The 17,241-nt window shown below is 43.0% G+C and overlaps 2 protein-coding genes across 5 annotated transcripts in view; both read left to right on the top strand.

Annotated features, from left to right (window-relative positions):
• Nucleotides 1-1,502, top strand: part of ECSCR (endothelial cell surface expressed chemotaxis and apoptosis regulator) — a 9,141-nt gene extending 7,639 nt beyond the window's left edge. For all 3 annotated transcript variants that reach the window (XM_010850329.1, XM_010850328.1, XM_010850327.1), the window contains 2 exons: nucleotides 905-1,001; nucleotides 1,160-1,502. In XM_010850329.1, the coding sequence (XP_010848631.1) occupies nucleotides 905-1,001; nucleotides 1,160-1,168 (106 nt within the window). In that variant the 3' untranslated portion in view covers nucleotides 1,169-1,502. The remainder of the gene's footprint in view (nucleotides 1-904; nucleotides 1,002-1,159) is intronic.
• An 8,808-nt stretch (nucleotides 1,503-10,310) lies between these two features.
• DNAJC18 (DnaJ (Hsp40) homolog, subfamily C, member 18) overlaps nucleotides 10,311-17,241 on the top strand; it is a 31,285-nt gene continuing 24,354 nt past the window's right edge. For both annotated transcript variants that reach the window (XM_010850324.1, XM_010850325.1), the window contains exons 1-2: nucleotides 10,311-10,406; nucleotides 12,055-12,241. In XM_010850324.1, the coding sequence (XP_010848626.1) occupies nucleotides 10,367-10,406; nucleotides 12,055-12,241 (227 nt within the window). In that variant the 5' untranslated portion in view covers nucleotides 10,311-10,366. The remainder of the gene's footprint in view (nucleotides 10,407-12,054; nucleotides 12,242-17,241) is intronic.

The raw sequence follows: 17,241 nt of genomic DNA, 5'->3' as shown, positions 1-17,241 counted from the left end.
TCCTGACAGCCTCACTGAGGCCAGGGCTGGGGGTGGACAGGATAGGGGTGGAACTGAAAGGAAACTGTCAGGCGAGAGGAGATGGACTTTACCCCCAAGGAATCCTTTATCCCCAAGGCTAAGCCTTTATTAGCCTCTTCATGAAAAGCGAAGGAATTCAGATTCTAATATACTCCTTAAACAGAGGGTACGTATTTAAGGAACCACTTTCTAAACACCTTGTATGTGTCAAGCACTATCTTAGGTATTTTGTAATACCTGGAGTTGGTGATGGACAGGGAGGCCTGGCGTGCTGCAATTCATGAGGTTGCAAAGAGTCGGACACAACTGAGCGACTGAACTGAACTGAATATTATGTCAAGTCCTTAGAGTTCTTCAAGGCAGATATTTCTGCATTTTACACATTCTGCATTCTACATTTTAATGCAGAAATATCTACATTAAAAAAATAAGACTTAAGAGAAGTTGTGGTGCTAGAGGTGAAGAACCTGCCTACCAATGCAGGAGACATGAGACATGTGTTTGATCCCTGAGTCGGGAAAATCCCCTAGAGGAGGAAATGGCAACCCACTCCAGCATTTTTGCTTGGAGAATCCCATGGACAGAGGAGCCTAGTGGGCTACACTCCACAGGGTCACAAAGAATCAGATACGACTGAAGCAACTTAGTATGCAGGGGAGGTTTTAACTTGGTCCAGGTCACACAAGTAGTAAGATTTAAAACTAAGATTTAAACACAAGTCTTTTGGGCTTCAAAGCACATACTCATTTGATGACAGTCTACCACCAAAATAAAGGCTTCTCAAAACAAAGGTCTAAGTTTCAATACTCCCCCCAACAATTCCTTGACCCTCAATGCCCTGTGGCTTCTTCTCTCTAAAACCCATGTTCCCTTCCTTCCCCAGCGGTTCCACAGCCAATGGAGAGAAAGAGAGCATCACTCTTATCTCGATGAAGAACATCAACATGAATAACAGCAAAGGATGCCCCTCAGCAGAGAAGGTGCATTTTTCCCCTGGTTCCTTCCTTCTCCTTCCTCCTCCTTTCAGGCTCTATCTCCTTAATCAGAAAGGAGATACTCTCGAAGGCCCAGACTCTTCTTTCCCTACCCAACCATAGCTAATAACGTCACCCATCCTCATTATGTATTTATTTTGCAGGTTCTTTAAAAGCAACCTTGGGTCCCAATGGATCTGATGATGATGCAACTGCCCTGTGACTGTAAGGAAGAAGGTGATGGAATCAGTAGAGGCAATGAACCAGATATAAATTATTGTTTCCCATTTACTCCCAGACTGAAAGGACACTAGCATCCCTCCAGATCTGAGAGGGAGCTGCCAGTATGAGAGACGCTTTCCCATGTGAACAGTCAGCCTAGAAACACAGCCTGCTCCTCCCTGCCATTTCAAAGTCACAGGAAGGAGTCTATGGAGCCAGAGCAAGGAGAATGACAAAATGAACTGATCCTTTTTCCTTGGCATTAAAGTTATTTTCTGACTTGCAGTCTAATTTCTTTTAAGGTCTATGCTCCCATGAGTATTTCTTAGTGTTTTAGCAGTTCTGGGGCCTCCTTTTTGAGGTAAGGCATGTGTACAATTTCTACCCCTGTAGGGAGCTCTCTGAGAAACTTGGGAAGTGGAGAAAATGTTTTATTAGGTCTGCCTTGTTCAATTGATTTATTAAGTAGTGATGAGGACTAACCACTCCAATAGAAGGGACAGAAAAGGAGCTATAAACAGTGACCAACTGTCATCAGTTGGTCTGCAGAGTGAGAACACGAGAGGTACAACGCATTTTGATTCAGACACTTCGGTGACAAGAGCTGAATAATATAAAGGCAAATGTCCTCTGCCTGCCCCAAGTAGACGTGATTCACTTTCATCCTACCGGTGGGAATAGCACTGGGAAGGATAGATCTATGACTTCATAAACCTAAATCTACCCCCTCTGCCCCACACAGCTATGATTTCTGTGTCTGAGAAACAGAATGAAGGTTCACAAACACAGTAACGTCATTTAAAGAGAATGAGAAAAAGAAAGTAATCTGTATTCTTAGTAATCTCTACCGTGACACTGGTTTGGAAGTGAATCTTGGTTGGGGAGAGTCAATGGAAGAGTCATCTGGGTATGTCTGCATGGAGCACCGTAAGCATCTGATTGATGGCAGTTTAGAACACAGGAAAATACAAATCAGCCATTCTGAAGCAACCATAGGCTATTTTCTTCTGGATTTAGACTCTATGAAGTAACAGGATAGAGAAAGCTTAGAACAGAAAGTTTCACTCTACTTGTCTCAATGAAACTATTAAAGTGGTCTGAAGAAACCGACTGGATTGTAAAATCCTCTAGGGCAGGGCCTGTAACCTGCTCATGTCTGTAGCTTCTATGTGGTACACCGTGCCCAGTACATCAGAGGTCACGAAAACTGGCTTGTGAGTGCAGAGAATCTAGTCAAAAGGCTGGGCTCTGCCACAGACTTGCAGCTTGATTTGGGTGAAACCATCCCCATCTCTGAAACTATTTTCTTACTTTTAAAGTGAGGTGGGTAGACTACTTGGTCTTCCTTATCTTTTTTAGTTCTTATATTCTACACTTGATAAACTCAAGATGTAAGAGAAAATGAACACAATATTTTGAGCAGAGATCGTTCTGGGTGGGAGCCAGAGACAAGTATTGGGTGACTCTGGGACTTAGATTTTCCTACGTGTTAGTTGTGCATCAATGTGGAAGAATGATCCTGGCCTAGCCCTGTCTATCTCACAGGCTACTTGGTAGGTAAAATGGAATAGTAAATGTGAAGACCTTGGAAAGTAAAAGGGCTAGCTGGCAACTGCAGCAGATAATGTGGAGTACCACTACCCAGGTCCCACTTCAGGATCAAGACTCTTGACCTTAAACTGCTGGGAGTGTTGGCTGCAGAGGGCTCATAGCTGACTTATGACCAGTCAATGGGGGTGGAGGTAGGGGTGAAGACCTGGACTCCTTATATCAATTTCTCCCTCTGCTTAATCTTGCTTCCCTTATAACTCGAAACTTAATGTTAGGAACACTCAACAATAAACCTTCAGCATACAAATCTCAGAGACTCTATTTCCTGGAGTACCCAACATGTGACAGCAATTCTATAGCTTTTAAAAATAATTGATATATTTTATTTAAGCCACAATGCAAAAAACACATGACTTCCTAGCCAGTTCCAGTACAAAAATCCATTCACTGGGACAGAACTCTCCAGGTGACCTAACAATGTCTAGAAGTACTGGATTCTTTTTGAATTGTTATTGTTACTCTGACTGAGAGGGGGACTTGGTTCAGTTCCTTATCATGCTGGACTAATTAGGTTAAGGACATGCTTTCATTCTAGGTAACTCAGTTGACATCTTCATTATAAGGCCACAAACTTCCCCCTGATTCTGGACAATGTTATGCAAATATGAGCTGTTAGTCCTAAGGAATTTATATGTGGGAGAGATGGGGTGAACTGGTATCAACAAGAGACTAAAAGCCTTTACCCTGAAATTGACATTGAAATACCACATTAGCCAAGTTGACTTTCCTGTTGTCAAATAAATACCCTTTTGGAAGAGGTTAAGGATGAATTCACTTCATGCTGAATTCTGCTCTCTAGCAAGCTATATTAGAGGGGTTTCTGCTGGAGAATCCTACTATTTATGTAAATACAGAACCCCACCTCTGACAGGAAATCCAAGTATAGCCTTTCCCTGCAGCTTCCCTGAGCCCATATTTCTTCCTTGATGTCTAGACAACAGGATGGTGGTCATTTACTGGACGGCTTCCTCCCTGTGCTAACATAGGACTCCAGGACTCCAAGGCAGGAACAGGTGGCAGGGGTGGGCTACTTGCTATGTGTTCTTCCCTTGCTTCTCCCTGCATCCAATGGGAGGTCAACTGAAAAGTCATTTCAGGAGCACAGGCTCCATCAAACAGAAGGATGATTTATTCAGTATCTTTCTTCCAGGGCTGGATGGAGCAGCATCTCAATCATATAGGGGACACAGCAAACCTCAGTATCACCAGCAAAAATTCACTACAGTTCAACAAATTTTTCTAAAAGTGGAGAAACTGATAGAAAATCTGAGGCTGATTCTAGGTGAAGTGGTTTAGCAGATGAATAGTTACTGCAGACCTCCCAGCCCAGGTCTTGAACACAATTTCCCAAAGCCAGGCTGCTGCTGCTGCTGCTGCTAAGTTGCTTCAGTCATGTCCTACTCTGTGCAACCCCATAGACGGCAGCCCACCAGGCTCCCCCGCCCCTGGGATTCTCCAGGCAAGAACACTGGAGTGGGTTACCATTTCCTTCTCCAATGCAGGAAAGTGAAAAGTGAAAGTGAAGTCATTCAGTCGTGCCTGACCCTCAGCAACCCCATGGACTACAGCCTACCAGGCTCCTCCGCCCATGGGATTTTCCAGGCAAGGCAGGCTGGTACTACTCAATTCTATTGAATTTGCTAGGAAACATTGTGTGGCTATGCTCAGCATTTTCCCCCTTGATTTGTGGATGTCCTTTCTCATCTCTTTGAACTTCTTTCTGCACCTACCTCCCTTTCTTTGAGGTTCAAGTTTGAGGCCAAGTTCTTGTCCCTTATTTCCTTCCCAGGTGCTCTCACTCTTCCTGCTGATTACTTTCCCCAGCACCTCCATCCTGAGCCCTTTAAGCCCACAGTTTCCTCTTTTACCAAACAGAGATTGAATTTGACAGTGCGAATTATTTTTGTTGTGTAGTTGGCGTGCTTAAGCAAAAACTGGCACAGACGTGTTCTAAATGTTGAGGATTTGGAGTTCTAAGTTAGTCCTGGTGATATAGTCACAGAAAAATTCACCCAGAAGTGTTAATTGAAGTGTAAATGAGCTGATGGATATATTTGCATGGTAATATCTGAGAAAGTTGTATGCTAAACCATTTTTTACTGATCTAGAAGTCACCAAGCCATCTAGAAGTGGAGGAAGTGAGGTTTCAGAGGATAACGGGAAAGGTCATTGAGGTACCAGACATTTCCAAGAGGCCTCAGCTTCCCAAATCTTGTCCAGAATTCTTGAACCTGGACCCTACTCCTAGTTCAGTTCAGTTCAGCTCAGTCGCTCAGTCATGTCCAACTCTTTGTGACCCCATGGACTGCAGCACACCAGGTCTCCCTATCCATCACCAACTCCTGGAGCTTACTGAAACTCATGTCCATCGAATCGGTGATGCCATCCAACCATCTCATCCTCTGTCTTCCCCTTCTCCTTATGCCTTCAGTCTTTCCCAACATCTGGGTCTTTTCCAATGAGTCAGTTCTTCACATTAGGTAGCCCAAGTATTGGAGCTTCAGCTTCAACATCAGCCTTTCCAATGAATATTCAGGACTGATTTCCTTTAGGATTGACTGGTTTGATCTCCTTGTAGTCCAAGGGACTCTCAAGAGTTCTTCTCCAACACCACAGTTCAAAAGCATAAATTCAGCACTCAGATTTCTTTATAATCCAACTGTCACATCCATACATGACTTACGGAAAAACCATAGCTTTGACTAGATGAACCTTTGTTGGCAAAGTGATGTGTCTGCTTTTTACTATGTTGTCTAGGTTAGTCATAGCTTTTCTTCCAAGGAGCAAACATCTTTTAATTTCATGGCTGCAGTCACCCTCTGCAGTGATTTTGGAGCTCCCCAAAATAAAGTCTCTCACTGTTTCCATTGTTCCCCCATCTATTTGCCATGAAGTGATGGGACCAGATGCCATGATCTTAGTTTTCTGAATGTTGAGTTTTAAGCCAACTTTTTCGCTCTCCTCTTTCACTTTCATCAAAAGGCTCTTTGCTTCTTCTTTATTTTCTGCCATAAGGGTGGTGTCATCTGTGTATCTGAGTTTAATGATATTCCCCCCAGCTATCTTGATTCTAGCTTGTGTTTCATCCAGCCTGGCATTTCACGTGATGTACTCTGCATGTAAGTGAAATAAGCAAGGTGACAATATACAGCCTTGACGTACTCCTTTTCCTATTTGGAACCAGTCTGTTGTTTCATGTCGTTCTAACTGTTGCTTCCTGACCTGTATACAGATTTCTCAACAGGCAGGTCAGGTGGTCTGGCACTCCCATCTCTTGAAGAATTTTCCACAGTTTGTTGTGATCCACACGGTCAAAGGGTTTGGCATAGTCAATAAAGCAGAAATAGATGTTTTTCTGGAACTCTCTTGCTTTTTCAATGATCCAATGGATGTTGGCAATTTGATCTCTGGCTCCTCTGCCTTTTCTAAAACCAGCTTGAACATCTGGAATTTTATGGTTCACGTACTGTTGAAGCCTGGCTTGGAGAATTTTGAGCATTACTTTACTAGCATGTGCTGCTGCTGCTGCTGCTGCTAAGTCACTTCAGTTGTGTCCGACTCTGTGCGACCCCATAGACGGCAGCCCACCAGGCTCCCCCGTCCCTGGGATTCTCCAGGCAAGACACTGGAGTGGGTTGCCATTCCCTTCTCCAATGCATGAAAGTGAAAAGTGAAAGTGAAGTCATTCAGTCGTGTCCAACTCTTAGTGACCCCATGGACTGCAGCCCACCAGGCTCCTCCGTCCATGGGATTTTCCAGGCAAGAGTACTGGAGTGGGGTGCCATTGCCTTCTCCGTACTGGCATGTGAGATGAGTGCAATTGCGTGCTAGTTTGAGCATTCTTTGGCATTGCCTTTCTTTGGGATTGGAATGAAAACTGACCTTTTCCAGTCCTGTGGCCACTGCTGAGTTTTCCAAATTTGCTGGCAAATTGAGTGTAGCACTTTCACAGCATCATCTTTTGGGATTTGAAATAGCTGAGCTGGAATTCCATCACCTCCACTAGCTTTGTTCATAGTGATGCTTCCTAAGGCCCACTTGACTTCACATTCCAGGATGTCTGGCTCTAAATGAGGGATTATACCATTGTGGTTATCTGGGTAATGAAGATCTTTTTTGTATAGTTTTTCTGTGTATTCTTGCCACCTCTTCTTAATATCTTTTGCTTCTGTTAGGTCTATACCATTTCTGTCCTTTATTGTGCCCATCTTTGCATGAAATGTTCCCTTGATATCTCTAATTTTCTTGAAGAGATCTCTAGTCTTTCCCATTCTATTATTTTCCTCTATTTCTTTGCATTGATCACTGAGGAAGGCTTTCATATCTCTCCTTGATATTCTTTGGAACTCTGAATTAAAATGAGTATATCTTTCCTTTTCCCCTTTGCCTTTAGTTTCTATTCTTTCCTCAGCTATTTGTAAGACCTCCTCAGACAACCATTTTGCTTTCTGCATTTCTTCTTGGGGATGGTCTTGATCACTGCCTCTTGTACAATGTCACAAACCTCCATCTATAGTTCTTCAGGCACTCTATCACATCTAATCCCTTGAATCTATTTGTATAATATACTTCCACTGTATAATCATAAGGGATTTAACTTATGTCATACCTGAATGGTATAGTGGTTTTCCCTTCTTTCTTCAATTTAAGTCTGAATTTGGCAATAAGGAGTTCATGATCTGAGCCACAGTCAGCTCCCAGTCTTGTTTTTGCTGACTGCATAGAGCTTCTCCATCTTTGGCTGCAAAGAATATAATCAATCTGATTTCAGTATTGACCATCTGGTGATGTCCATGTTTAGAGTCTTCTTTTGTGTTGTTAGAAAAGGGTGTTTGCTATGACCAGTGAGTTCTCTTGGCAAAACTCCGTTAGTCTTTGACATGCTTCATTCTGTACTCCAAGGCCAAATTTTCCTGTTACTCCAGGTATCTCTTGACTTCCTACTTTTGCATTCCCGTCCCCTATAAGGAAAAGGACATCTTTTTTGGGTGTTAGTTCTAGAAGGTGTTGTAGGTCTTCATATAACCGTTCAACTTCAGCTTCTTCAGCATTACTGGTCGAGGCATAGACTTGGATGTGATATTGAATGGTTTGCCTTGGAAACAAACAGAGATGATTGTGTCATTTTTGAGATTGCATTCAAGTACTGCATTTTGGACTCTTTTGTTGACTATGATGGCTACTTCATTTCTTCTAAGGGATTCTTGCCCACAATAGTAGATATAATGGTCATCTGAGTTAAATTCACCAAATCCATTCCATTTTAGTTCATTGATTCCTAAAATGTTGATGTTCACTCTTGCCATCTCCTGTTTGACCACTTCCAATTTGCCTTGATTCATGGACCTAACATTCCAGGTTCCTATGCAATATTGCTCTTTGGAGCATCGGACTTTACTTCCATCACCAGTCATATCCACAACTAGGTGTTGTTTTTGCTTTGGCTCTGTCTCTTCATTCTTTCTGGAGTTATTTCTCCACTGATCTCCAGTAGCATATTGGGCACCTACCAACATGGGGAGTTCATCTTTCAGTGTCCTGTCTTTTTGCCTTTTCATGCTATTTATGGTGTTCTCAGGAGAAGGCAATGGCACCCCACTCCAGTACTCTTGCCTGGAAAATCCCATGGATGGAGGAGCCTGGTAGGCTGCAGTCCATGGGGTCTCTGAGGGTCAGACACAACTGAGAGACTTCACTTTCACTTTTCACTTTCATGCATTGGAGAAGGAAATGGCAACCCACTCCAGTGTTCTTGCCTGGAGAATCCCAGGGGCGGGGGAGCCTGGTGGGCTGCTGTCTATGGGGTCACACAGAGTCGGACATGACTGAAGCGACTTAGCAGCAGCAGCAGCATGGTGTTCTCAAGGCAAGAATACTGAAGTGGCTTGCCATTCCCTTGTCCAGTGGACCACGTTTTGTCAGAACTCTCCACCATGACCCGTCCATCTTGGGAGGCCCTACACGGCATGGCTCAAAGTTTCACTGAGTTAGACAAGGCTGCGGTCAATGTGATCAGTTTGGTTAGTAGTCTGTGACCCTACTCCTAAGTAGCCCCATAATTCATAGAACTCTTCTCAATCCAATTTCTCCCATATAATGCTCTAGCATGCCCACTCTCAACCAGATACCTCTGACTTCATGGTATTCTGACATCTTTGACTCTAGTTCAGTGTCCCTGGACTTCAAGACATATTCCACCTTTCCCTGTTCATCTTCTAGAGTAGTCTGTCTAGCCTCCCTAAACCAAATAAGCTTCCTTTAACCACCTAAAGGATGTCCCTGATCAGACCCCTTGTCTGAAGAGCACAAGTGGCTTCTTCAGGACCCAGCCTTCTGTGTACACACTGATGTTCATGTATCCCAGGGCCATGACTGCAGGGAAGGGATGGAACTGCTTACAACTGAAGGCATTTACCCTTTCAGTTTGTGTCTAGGGCTGTATATCTCCCCACTCCACCCCAACTACCTAAATAGCTGTTATTTGATATCATAGTTGACATAACTTATTTGGTCTTTGTGACTAAGATCTCAGTGAATTCCAGGTGATTTTTTTGTTTGAGGATGTACATGATCATGTTTCACTTCTGCAGACCTGATTTTTGGCCATCCCAACTCACCTGCAGGGATGAATCAGTAAGGACACTTAAGAATCGCTTTTATTCTTCACTAGGCTCCATGCAAACTTGAGTGGGAAAATGCAGGGATAATTCTTCATTTCCTTTTCACTCATCTCCTAGGGCCTGGTACTTCAGAAAAGGGGATGGGTCCAGTAAACAAATGGGGTGGAGGAGAGAAGTCTCAGAGGGGCCCTGGAGACTTCAGGGATGGATGTCTGATGGAGACTTCAGACATCCTGGGATGGATGAAGACTAAGGAAAAGCAAATATAGGAATCTAATGCCAGCTCCAAAACCTGACTTTTTCTTCTTTCTCTACGCCTTACTCTTACTGGACATTCTAATGAAACTATGCCAGAGACGCTGCCTTCTAACCACATAAAATTCTCACCTTTTAATTTCCTTGATTCTTCCCAGAGCTGGGTTCAACATCACCAAAACTTGTCCTGGACCAAACACACACTTTTACACAGAATTAGGGGGTCAGCGTATATTTTAAAAGGACATCCCTGAGGCTAAAAATAGTCACAGTGTCACCCTCTAGCCCATAGTTTGCAATGTCTTTCCCAGTGAATCTCATCGCGTCTCCTTGAACTTCCCAGCTGTTATGCGGCGTGGAAGCCACTATCCCCACGCTACAAATGAGGAAAAGCTCTGCCCGCAGTTGTCACAGTAGCAGCTATGAGCCGCTAACAGTCAACTGGCAGCAACACTCCTCCACAGGCCTTTTAAGGGTCGCGCCCCTTTACACCACTGCAGCTGCGACCCCTGGCGCAATGCAGGCCGGGGATTGTAGTCCAGTGAGCCGCAGTTCCTATGGATTGGACTACAATGACCAGCATGCCTCGCGCTTTTTTGCCCCCCTTCCCTTTTAGCCTCGGGCGCGGGGGAGGCTCGGCCGACCTGCTGACTGGGAACCGATATGGCAGCGACTTTGGGCAGCGGGGAGCGCTGGACGGAAGGTACCAGGTCCTGGCTGGAGGGTGGGACAGGGCAGGGTCTCGGAGAAATCAGGGATGGGACTCCTGAAGGCACTTGAAAGGGCTGAGATCCTGGGCCTGAGATGAAGGACAGAGGCCTATGAGAAGATGCTGGGCTTGAGTGGGGTTCCTGGTGAGGTAGGAGACTCTCCAGGACAGGGGACCGGGATATGGAATCCAGAAGCGTTGGCTCAAGCTGAGGACCCGGCTCGATACCCACAGTCACCTGTGACGACTTGTTGCCTCCGGCCCCCAGCCCCGCCCAGGGCCTGCAGCTATCAAGCCCGGCACGCGCCAGGGTGGGCGGGGTAACGCGGTCTCCCGCGGCTTGCCTACCCGGCCCTTATCCTCGCCTCCAAACTGGGCTGCCTGACCCTAGACCTGGGTTTCGTCTTGCCCCTGCATCCAGCACTGGGACGGATAGGCCAGCCCATTCCATCCTACAGTCAGGCAAAGAGGACTGAACCAATGCCTATTATGTATTCTGCATTATGGATTTGACAGACATGGTCCCCTGAGCCCACAGAACTCTCAGTCTACTGAGGGAGTTTGACAGGTAAACAGTCAGTTACAAAAGAAGCCCAAAATGTCCTGGGCTACACAGCAAGGTCGTAGATTTGGTGGGGGTATACTGTTAAGGCACTCAACACGACCTGGGTTTCAGAGAAGGCCTCATGAAGAAAGCGTTACATATGATGACATGAAGGATGTGCTGGAGCTAGCCAGACCTACTTAGAGAAAGTTTTGCAGGCAGAAGGAACAGCATGTGCTAAGGCCCAGAGAAAACAAGGTATTGCTGATCTGAAGGGAGATTGTTGTGGTAGAAGGTAGAGTACAGAGGACCTTGTGGTGAGATTTGAAGCTAAAGAGACAGGCTGGGCCCATAAGAAGAGATCTGGACATGGAGCAACGGGTAGTCACTAAGATATTAAGCAGGAGAAAAGGGTTTTTTGTCTTACCCAGATCCTCTAGACAGGACATGAGCATTCTGCCTTCTTTGACTATATTCCTATGGCCCTCTTCACACTCTGCAGGCATTATGATTAATTAAATTCTCTCCCTTTAAACAGTAACCTCTTTGTGGTCAGGAGTAGGTCTTACTGATACACCTCCTTGATCTATCTAGCCAAATGTCTTGTATGTATTAGTTCTGTAACCATTTAAACATTGAACTCATCTCTACTTTAAATCTTAGTGGTGGAAAATATTGCAACAAAAAAAAATATGTTATGAACAATTCTCTCCTGACCATGAACCACAGAGAAATAGACTTCCGTGGTGCTGCCCTAAATCCAAGGTATTGGGCAGATGCCTCTGGAGTGCCTTTACTGGCCCTGAATCAAGATTATTTGCTGGCTGATGCCTATAGGGATGATGGACATTTTAATGCTTCATGTTTCTGACATTAAAAGTTTTTCATGATTGCTTCTATATTTTCTGTATTGTTTTCTCAAGGAAGATGTTTCTTCTGCTTTGTATGGATTTGGATCTGTAAAAGTCAGTATGATACCACTAACCTGGCCCTCAAACATTCACTGGCCTATAGGCAGCCTCCCAGATAGCTAAGGCCAGTAGCAAAGTTGATTTGCAGGTCAGAGTGAACCCTTATGGAGGTACTGTTGTTTTGCAGCTTACATTGATGCAGTCAGAAGAAACAAATACCCAGAAGACAGACCTCCTGAAAGTCATGACCCCTGTGGTTGCTGTAACTGCATGAAGGGACAGAAGGAAAAGAAGTCTGAGAATGAATGGAGTCAGACCAGACAGGGTGAGGGGAACTCCACTTATACAGAGGAGCAACTGCTTGGAGTACAAAGGTGAGCCTGTGGTGGGATTAGATGAATGATTTTATGTAGAGTGCCTAGCGCAGATGACTGCTATTATTATTATCATTGAAGCACAATAACATCTTGGCCTCAGAGGCAAAGTTAGGTGGAAGTGGAGTGTTAGGCTATAATCTGAAGTAACTGCCCTGCTTCTACTCTAAGAGAATCAGGGAAAACCAGGTTGACATAACAGACATCTGTACAACATCCTACTCAACAACAGCAGAATGTACAATCTTCTCAAGTATACATGGAATATTATCCAGAGTAGACCATATGTTAGGCTATAAAACAAGCCTTAATAAATTTAAAAGGATTAAAATAAAACAGTGTATGTTCTTTGAAATTGACAACAGAAGGAAATTTGGGTAATTCACAAATGTGTAAAAATTAAACAACATATTCCTAAATAACAAATAGGTCACAGAAGAAGTCACAAGGAAAATTAGAAGATACTTTGAGATGATTGAAAATGAAAACACAACACACCAAAACATATAGGATACAGCTAAACCAATACTTAAAGGAAATTTATAGCTATAAATGTTTATTTTTCTAAAATCTCAAATCAATAACCTAATCTAGAAAAAGAAGAACAAACTAAATTCAAACAAACAGAAGGAAATAATATAGAGTGAAAATAAATGAAATAGAGGATAGCAAAACAATAGAGATCAACAAAAGCAAAAGTTATTGGTTATCAACAAAACTGACAAACTTTTAGCTAGACTGACCAAGCCAAAAAAGGGAGAAGACTCAGATAACTAAAATCAGAAGTGAAATAGGGGATATCACTACCAATCTTAAAAAAATAATGATTATGTAAGAGAATACTGTGAACAATTATATGCCAACAAACAAATTAGAGAACTTAAATGGATAAATTCAATTTCCCACAAATAAAAGCCCAGGCACCGATGACTTAACTGGTAAATTCTACCAGATGTCTGAAGAAGAATTAACTAATCTTTCATTAATTATTATAGAAAATACCAAAGAAGGGAACACTTTCCAAGTCATTCTATGAGACCAGTATTACCCTATAACCAAAAGCAGATGAAAGCATCACAAGATGGATACAGATTTCTGCAACATTAAAACATGTAAAGAGGATTATATATCTTGACCAAGTGAGATTTATCCTAGGAGTACAAGGTTGTTTAACACATGAAAATAAAATAATGTAATATACCATATTAATAGAATAAAAGACAAAAGTCATATGATCATTTCAATAGGTGTAGAAAAAGCATTTGACAAAATCCAACACTCATGATAACAATATTCAGTACACTAGGAATAGAAAGGAACTTCCTCAACCAGATAAAGGTCATCTACAAAAAATCCACAGCTAACATCATACTTAATGATGAATAATTTGATGCTCTCCAAGATCAGAAACAGAACAGGAACAAGACAACTACATTCACTCTAGCTATTACTATTCAACATTGTGCTGGAGGTTCAAGCTAGGGCAATTAGGCAAGAAAAATAAGCCAACCAGATTGGAAAAAAGGAGTAAAACTGTATTCACATATGTTATGATCTAGTATAGAAAATTTTAAGGAATATTCACACACAAACTATTAGAACTAATAAATGACTTCAGCAAAGATCAATATACGAAAATCGTTATTTTTCTTTTTTTCACTTAATAAACATATATTTATAGATATACAATTTCAGAATTCTAGTCAAGAAATATAGCAGATCCATGTTCTTATTGCACATGGCTCAGCCCATCTAGGGACATCTACTGAAACCAGAGGGTCGGGATGATGGGGACAGAGCACTGGGGTCAGCACAGGCAGGTCGCTCTCATCCATATCCAATTCTGAGCATCTCTCTGGGCTAGGGTGGCCACTTCATCACAGGGCAGGACTTTATTTATAAAGCCATATTTGACATTTCTTAACCAAGCTTCCTTTTCCAGCAAGAATCCTATTTGTTGGGGAACTTTTAAAAGAGATCCAAGAGAAGCTCCGGGAGGGTAGTGACCCCCTCCTGGTGGGCAGCTTGGGGTACTAAGGCTTCAGGGGATGGCTGGCTCAATGACACATCCACCGCCAGAGAAAAATTTGGGAAAAACAGTAATTCCAAAAGGTTCAGTATAAACTGTGGAAATGAATAAAACCTCCCTTCCCCTGGCTGCTGCTGCTATTTTGAGAAAAATCCTCATTTGAAAGTGATGATAAGAAACTCTTGTGGTTCATCCTTTGTCCAACATGCAAGAGAAGGCCAGGTGGCGTCACGAACATGGAGGGTAGAGACAGAGGTGCCCACAGTCATGGACTTTTTTAGGAGCCAGCTGCTGCCCCAGGGTCCTGGGCACCACCTGGTTGACTCTTCAAGGAAAAGCCTTCTGGAGTCTTTGGTATATAACTTAGGAAAAACCAGTAGCAACAATGGGTCTATGCCCTGGGGCACCTGTAAGGGAAAACTTGCATAGGGAAATCATTATTTTTCTATACATTAGCAATGAACACGGAGAAAGCAATGGCACCCCACTCCAGTACTCTTGCCTGGCAAATCCCATGGACGGAGGAGCCTGGAAGGCTGCAGTCCATGGGGTCGCTAGGAGTCGGACACGACTGAGTGGCTTCACTTTCACTTTTCACTTTCATGCATTGGAGAAGGGAATGGCAACCCACTCCAGTGTTCTTGCTTGGAAAATCCCAGGGACGGGGGAACCTGGTGGGCTGCCGTCTATGGGGTCGCAGAGTTGGACAAGACTTAGCAGCAGCAGCAGCAGCAACAATGAACAATCTGAAAATGAAAACAGTTTCATTTATAACAGCATCAAAAAGAATAAAATGCTTAGGAATAAATTTAACAAATGTAAGATTGTACATTGAAAACTACAAACTTCATTAAAAGAAATAAAGAAACTCTAACTAAATGGGAAGTTTGCCTGTGTTTATGAATCGAAAGGCTTAATATTGGTTCAGTTCAGTCGCTCAGTCATGTTCAACTCTACGACCCCATGGACTGAAGCATGCCAGGCTTCCCTATCCATCACCAGCTCCTGGAGCTTGCTCAAACTCATGTCCATAGAGTCAGTGATGCCATTCAACCATCTCATCCTCTGTCTTCCCCTTTTCCTCCTGCCTTTGATCTTTCCCAGCATCAGGGTCTTCACATCAGGTGGCCAAAGTATTGGAGTTTCAGTTTCAGCATTAGTCCTTCCAGTGAATATTCAGGACTGGTTTCCTTTGGATTGACTGGTTTGATCTCCTTGCAGTCCAAGTGACTCTTGAGAGTCTTCTCCAACACCACAGTTCAAAAGCATCAATTCTTTGGCGGTTGGCTTTCTTTATGGTCCAACTCTCACATCCATACATGACTTATGGAAAAAACATAGCTTTGACTATATGGACCTTTGTTGGTAAAGTAATGTCTCTGCTTTTTAATATGCTGTCTAGGTTGGTCATAGCTTTTCTTCTAAGGAGCAAGCATCTTATAATTTCATGGCTGCAGTCACCATCTGCAGTGATTTTGGAGCCCAAAAAGATAAATCTCTCTCTGTTTCCATTGTTTCCCCATCTATTTGCCATGAAGTGATGGGACTGGATGCCATGATCTTAGTTTTCTGAATGTTGAGTTTTAAGCCACTTTTTCACTCTCCTCTTTCACTTCCGTCAAGAGGCTCTTTAGTTTTTCACTTTCTGCCATAAGGATGGTGTCATCTGCGTATCTGAGGTTATTGATGTTTTTCCCAGCAATCTTCATTTTGATAATATTCCTCAAATTGACCCACAGATTCAACACAATCCCTATTAAATTCCCAGTTACCTTTTTTTTGCAGAAATTGACAATCTGATCCTGAAATTCATGGATTTCAGGATGCATCCTGAAAATGCAAAGGACCTAGAGTAACCAAGTGTTAGTCACTCAGTCATGTCCAACTCTTTGTGACCCCCATGGACTGTAGCCCGCCAAGCTTCTCTGCCCATGGGATTATCCAGGCAAGAATACTGGAGTGGGTAGCCATTCCCTTCTCCAGGGGATCTTCCCAACTCAGGGATTGAACCTGTGTCTCCTGCATTGCAAGCAGATTCTTTACCATCTGAGCCACCAGGGAAGCCAAAACAGTCTTGGGAAAAAAGTGCAAAGTTGGAAGACTCATACTTCCCAATTTCAAAACCTACTGCAAAGATTCAGAATGAAGATAGTGTGCACTAGCATAGGATAGGCATTTAGATCAATGAAGTAGAATTGACACTCCTGAGATAAACCCTTATATTTATGATTAATTGGTTTTTGACAAGAGTGCCAAGACAATTTAATGGGGGAAAGACTAGTCTTCTTGTTGGGACAACTGGATATCCACATTGCAAAAAATGAACTTGGACTACTTCCTCACACAAATAAAAAAATTTATTCCAAGACCTAGGACCTAAATATAAGAGCTAAAACTATAAAACTCTTAGAGGAAAACATAAATGTAAAGCTTTGTGACATTGGATTAGGGAGTCATTTTGTGTTGACAACCAAAGTATACATTATAAAAGAAAATATAGGCAAATTGGACTTCATCAAAATTAAAAATTTGGTACTTCAAAAGATACCACCAAGAAGGTGAAAAATCAACCCACAAAATGGGAGAAAATATTTTCAAATTATATATCTGATAAGGGAGAGATGGAAAGAGAAAGAGAGAGGCAGGGGAGTATTTGCCATGGAATCAGGAATTGGAAACTAGGGTGTGGAATCCATAGGATCCCCACAAGCAGCTATTGGGGAAGGACCCCAACTGACATTCCAGACCCTGCATGAACAGTCCCGACTGTGTTACTAACTTATGAACTCTTCAGCAACACTGTGAGCCTCTGCCTGCTCCACTGAGTTGTGTGATAGAAAAAACTGGAGGTACTTTAAATGCCTCATCAGTAGGGAATGTACATGCATGCATGCTCAGTCACTCAGTTGTGTCTGACTCTTTGCAACCCTGTAGATTGTAGCCTGCCAGGCTTCTCAGTCCGTGGGGTTTT

This window comes from Bison bison, unplaced genomic scaffold, assembly GCF_000754665.1.
Source record: "Bison bison bison isolate TAMUID 2011002044 unplaced genomic scaffold, Bison_UMD1.0 scf7180017864291, whole genome shotgun sequence".
NCBI classification, from domain to species: Eukaryota; Metazoa; Chordata; class Mammalia; order Artiodactyla; family Bovidae; genus Bison; species Bison bison.
Note: the sequence above shows the minus strand (reverse complement) of the source record. Positions and strands in the feature narration are given on the sequence as shown.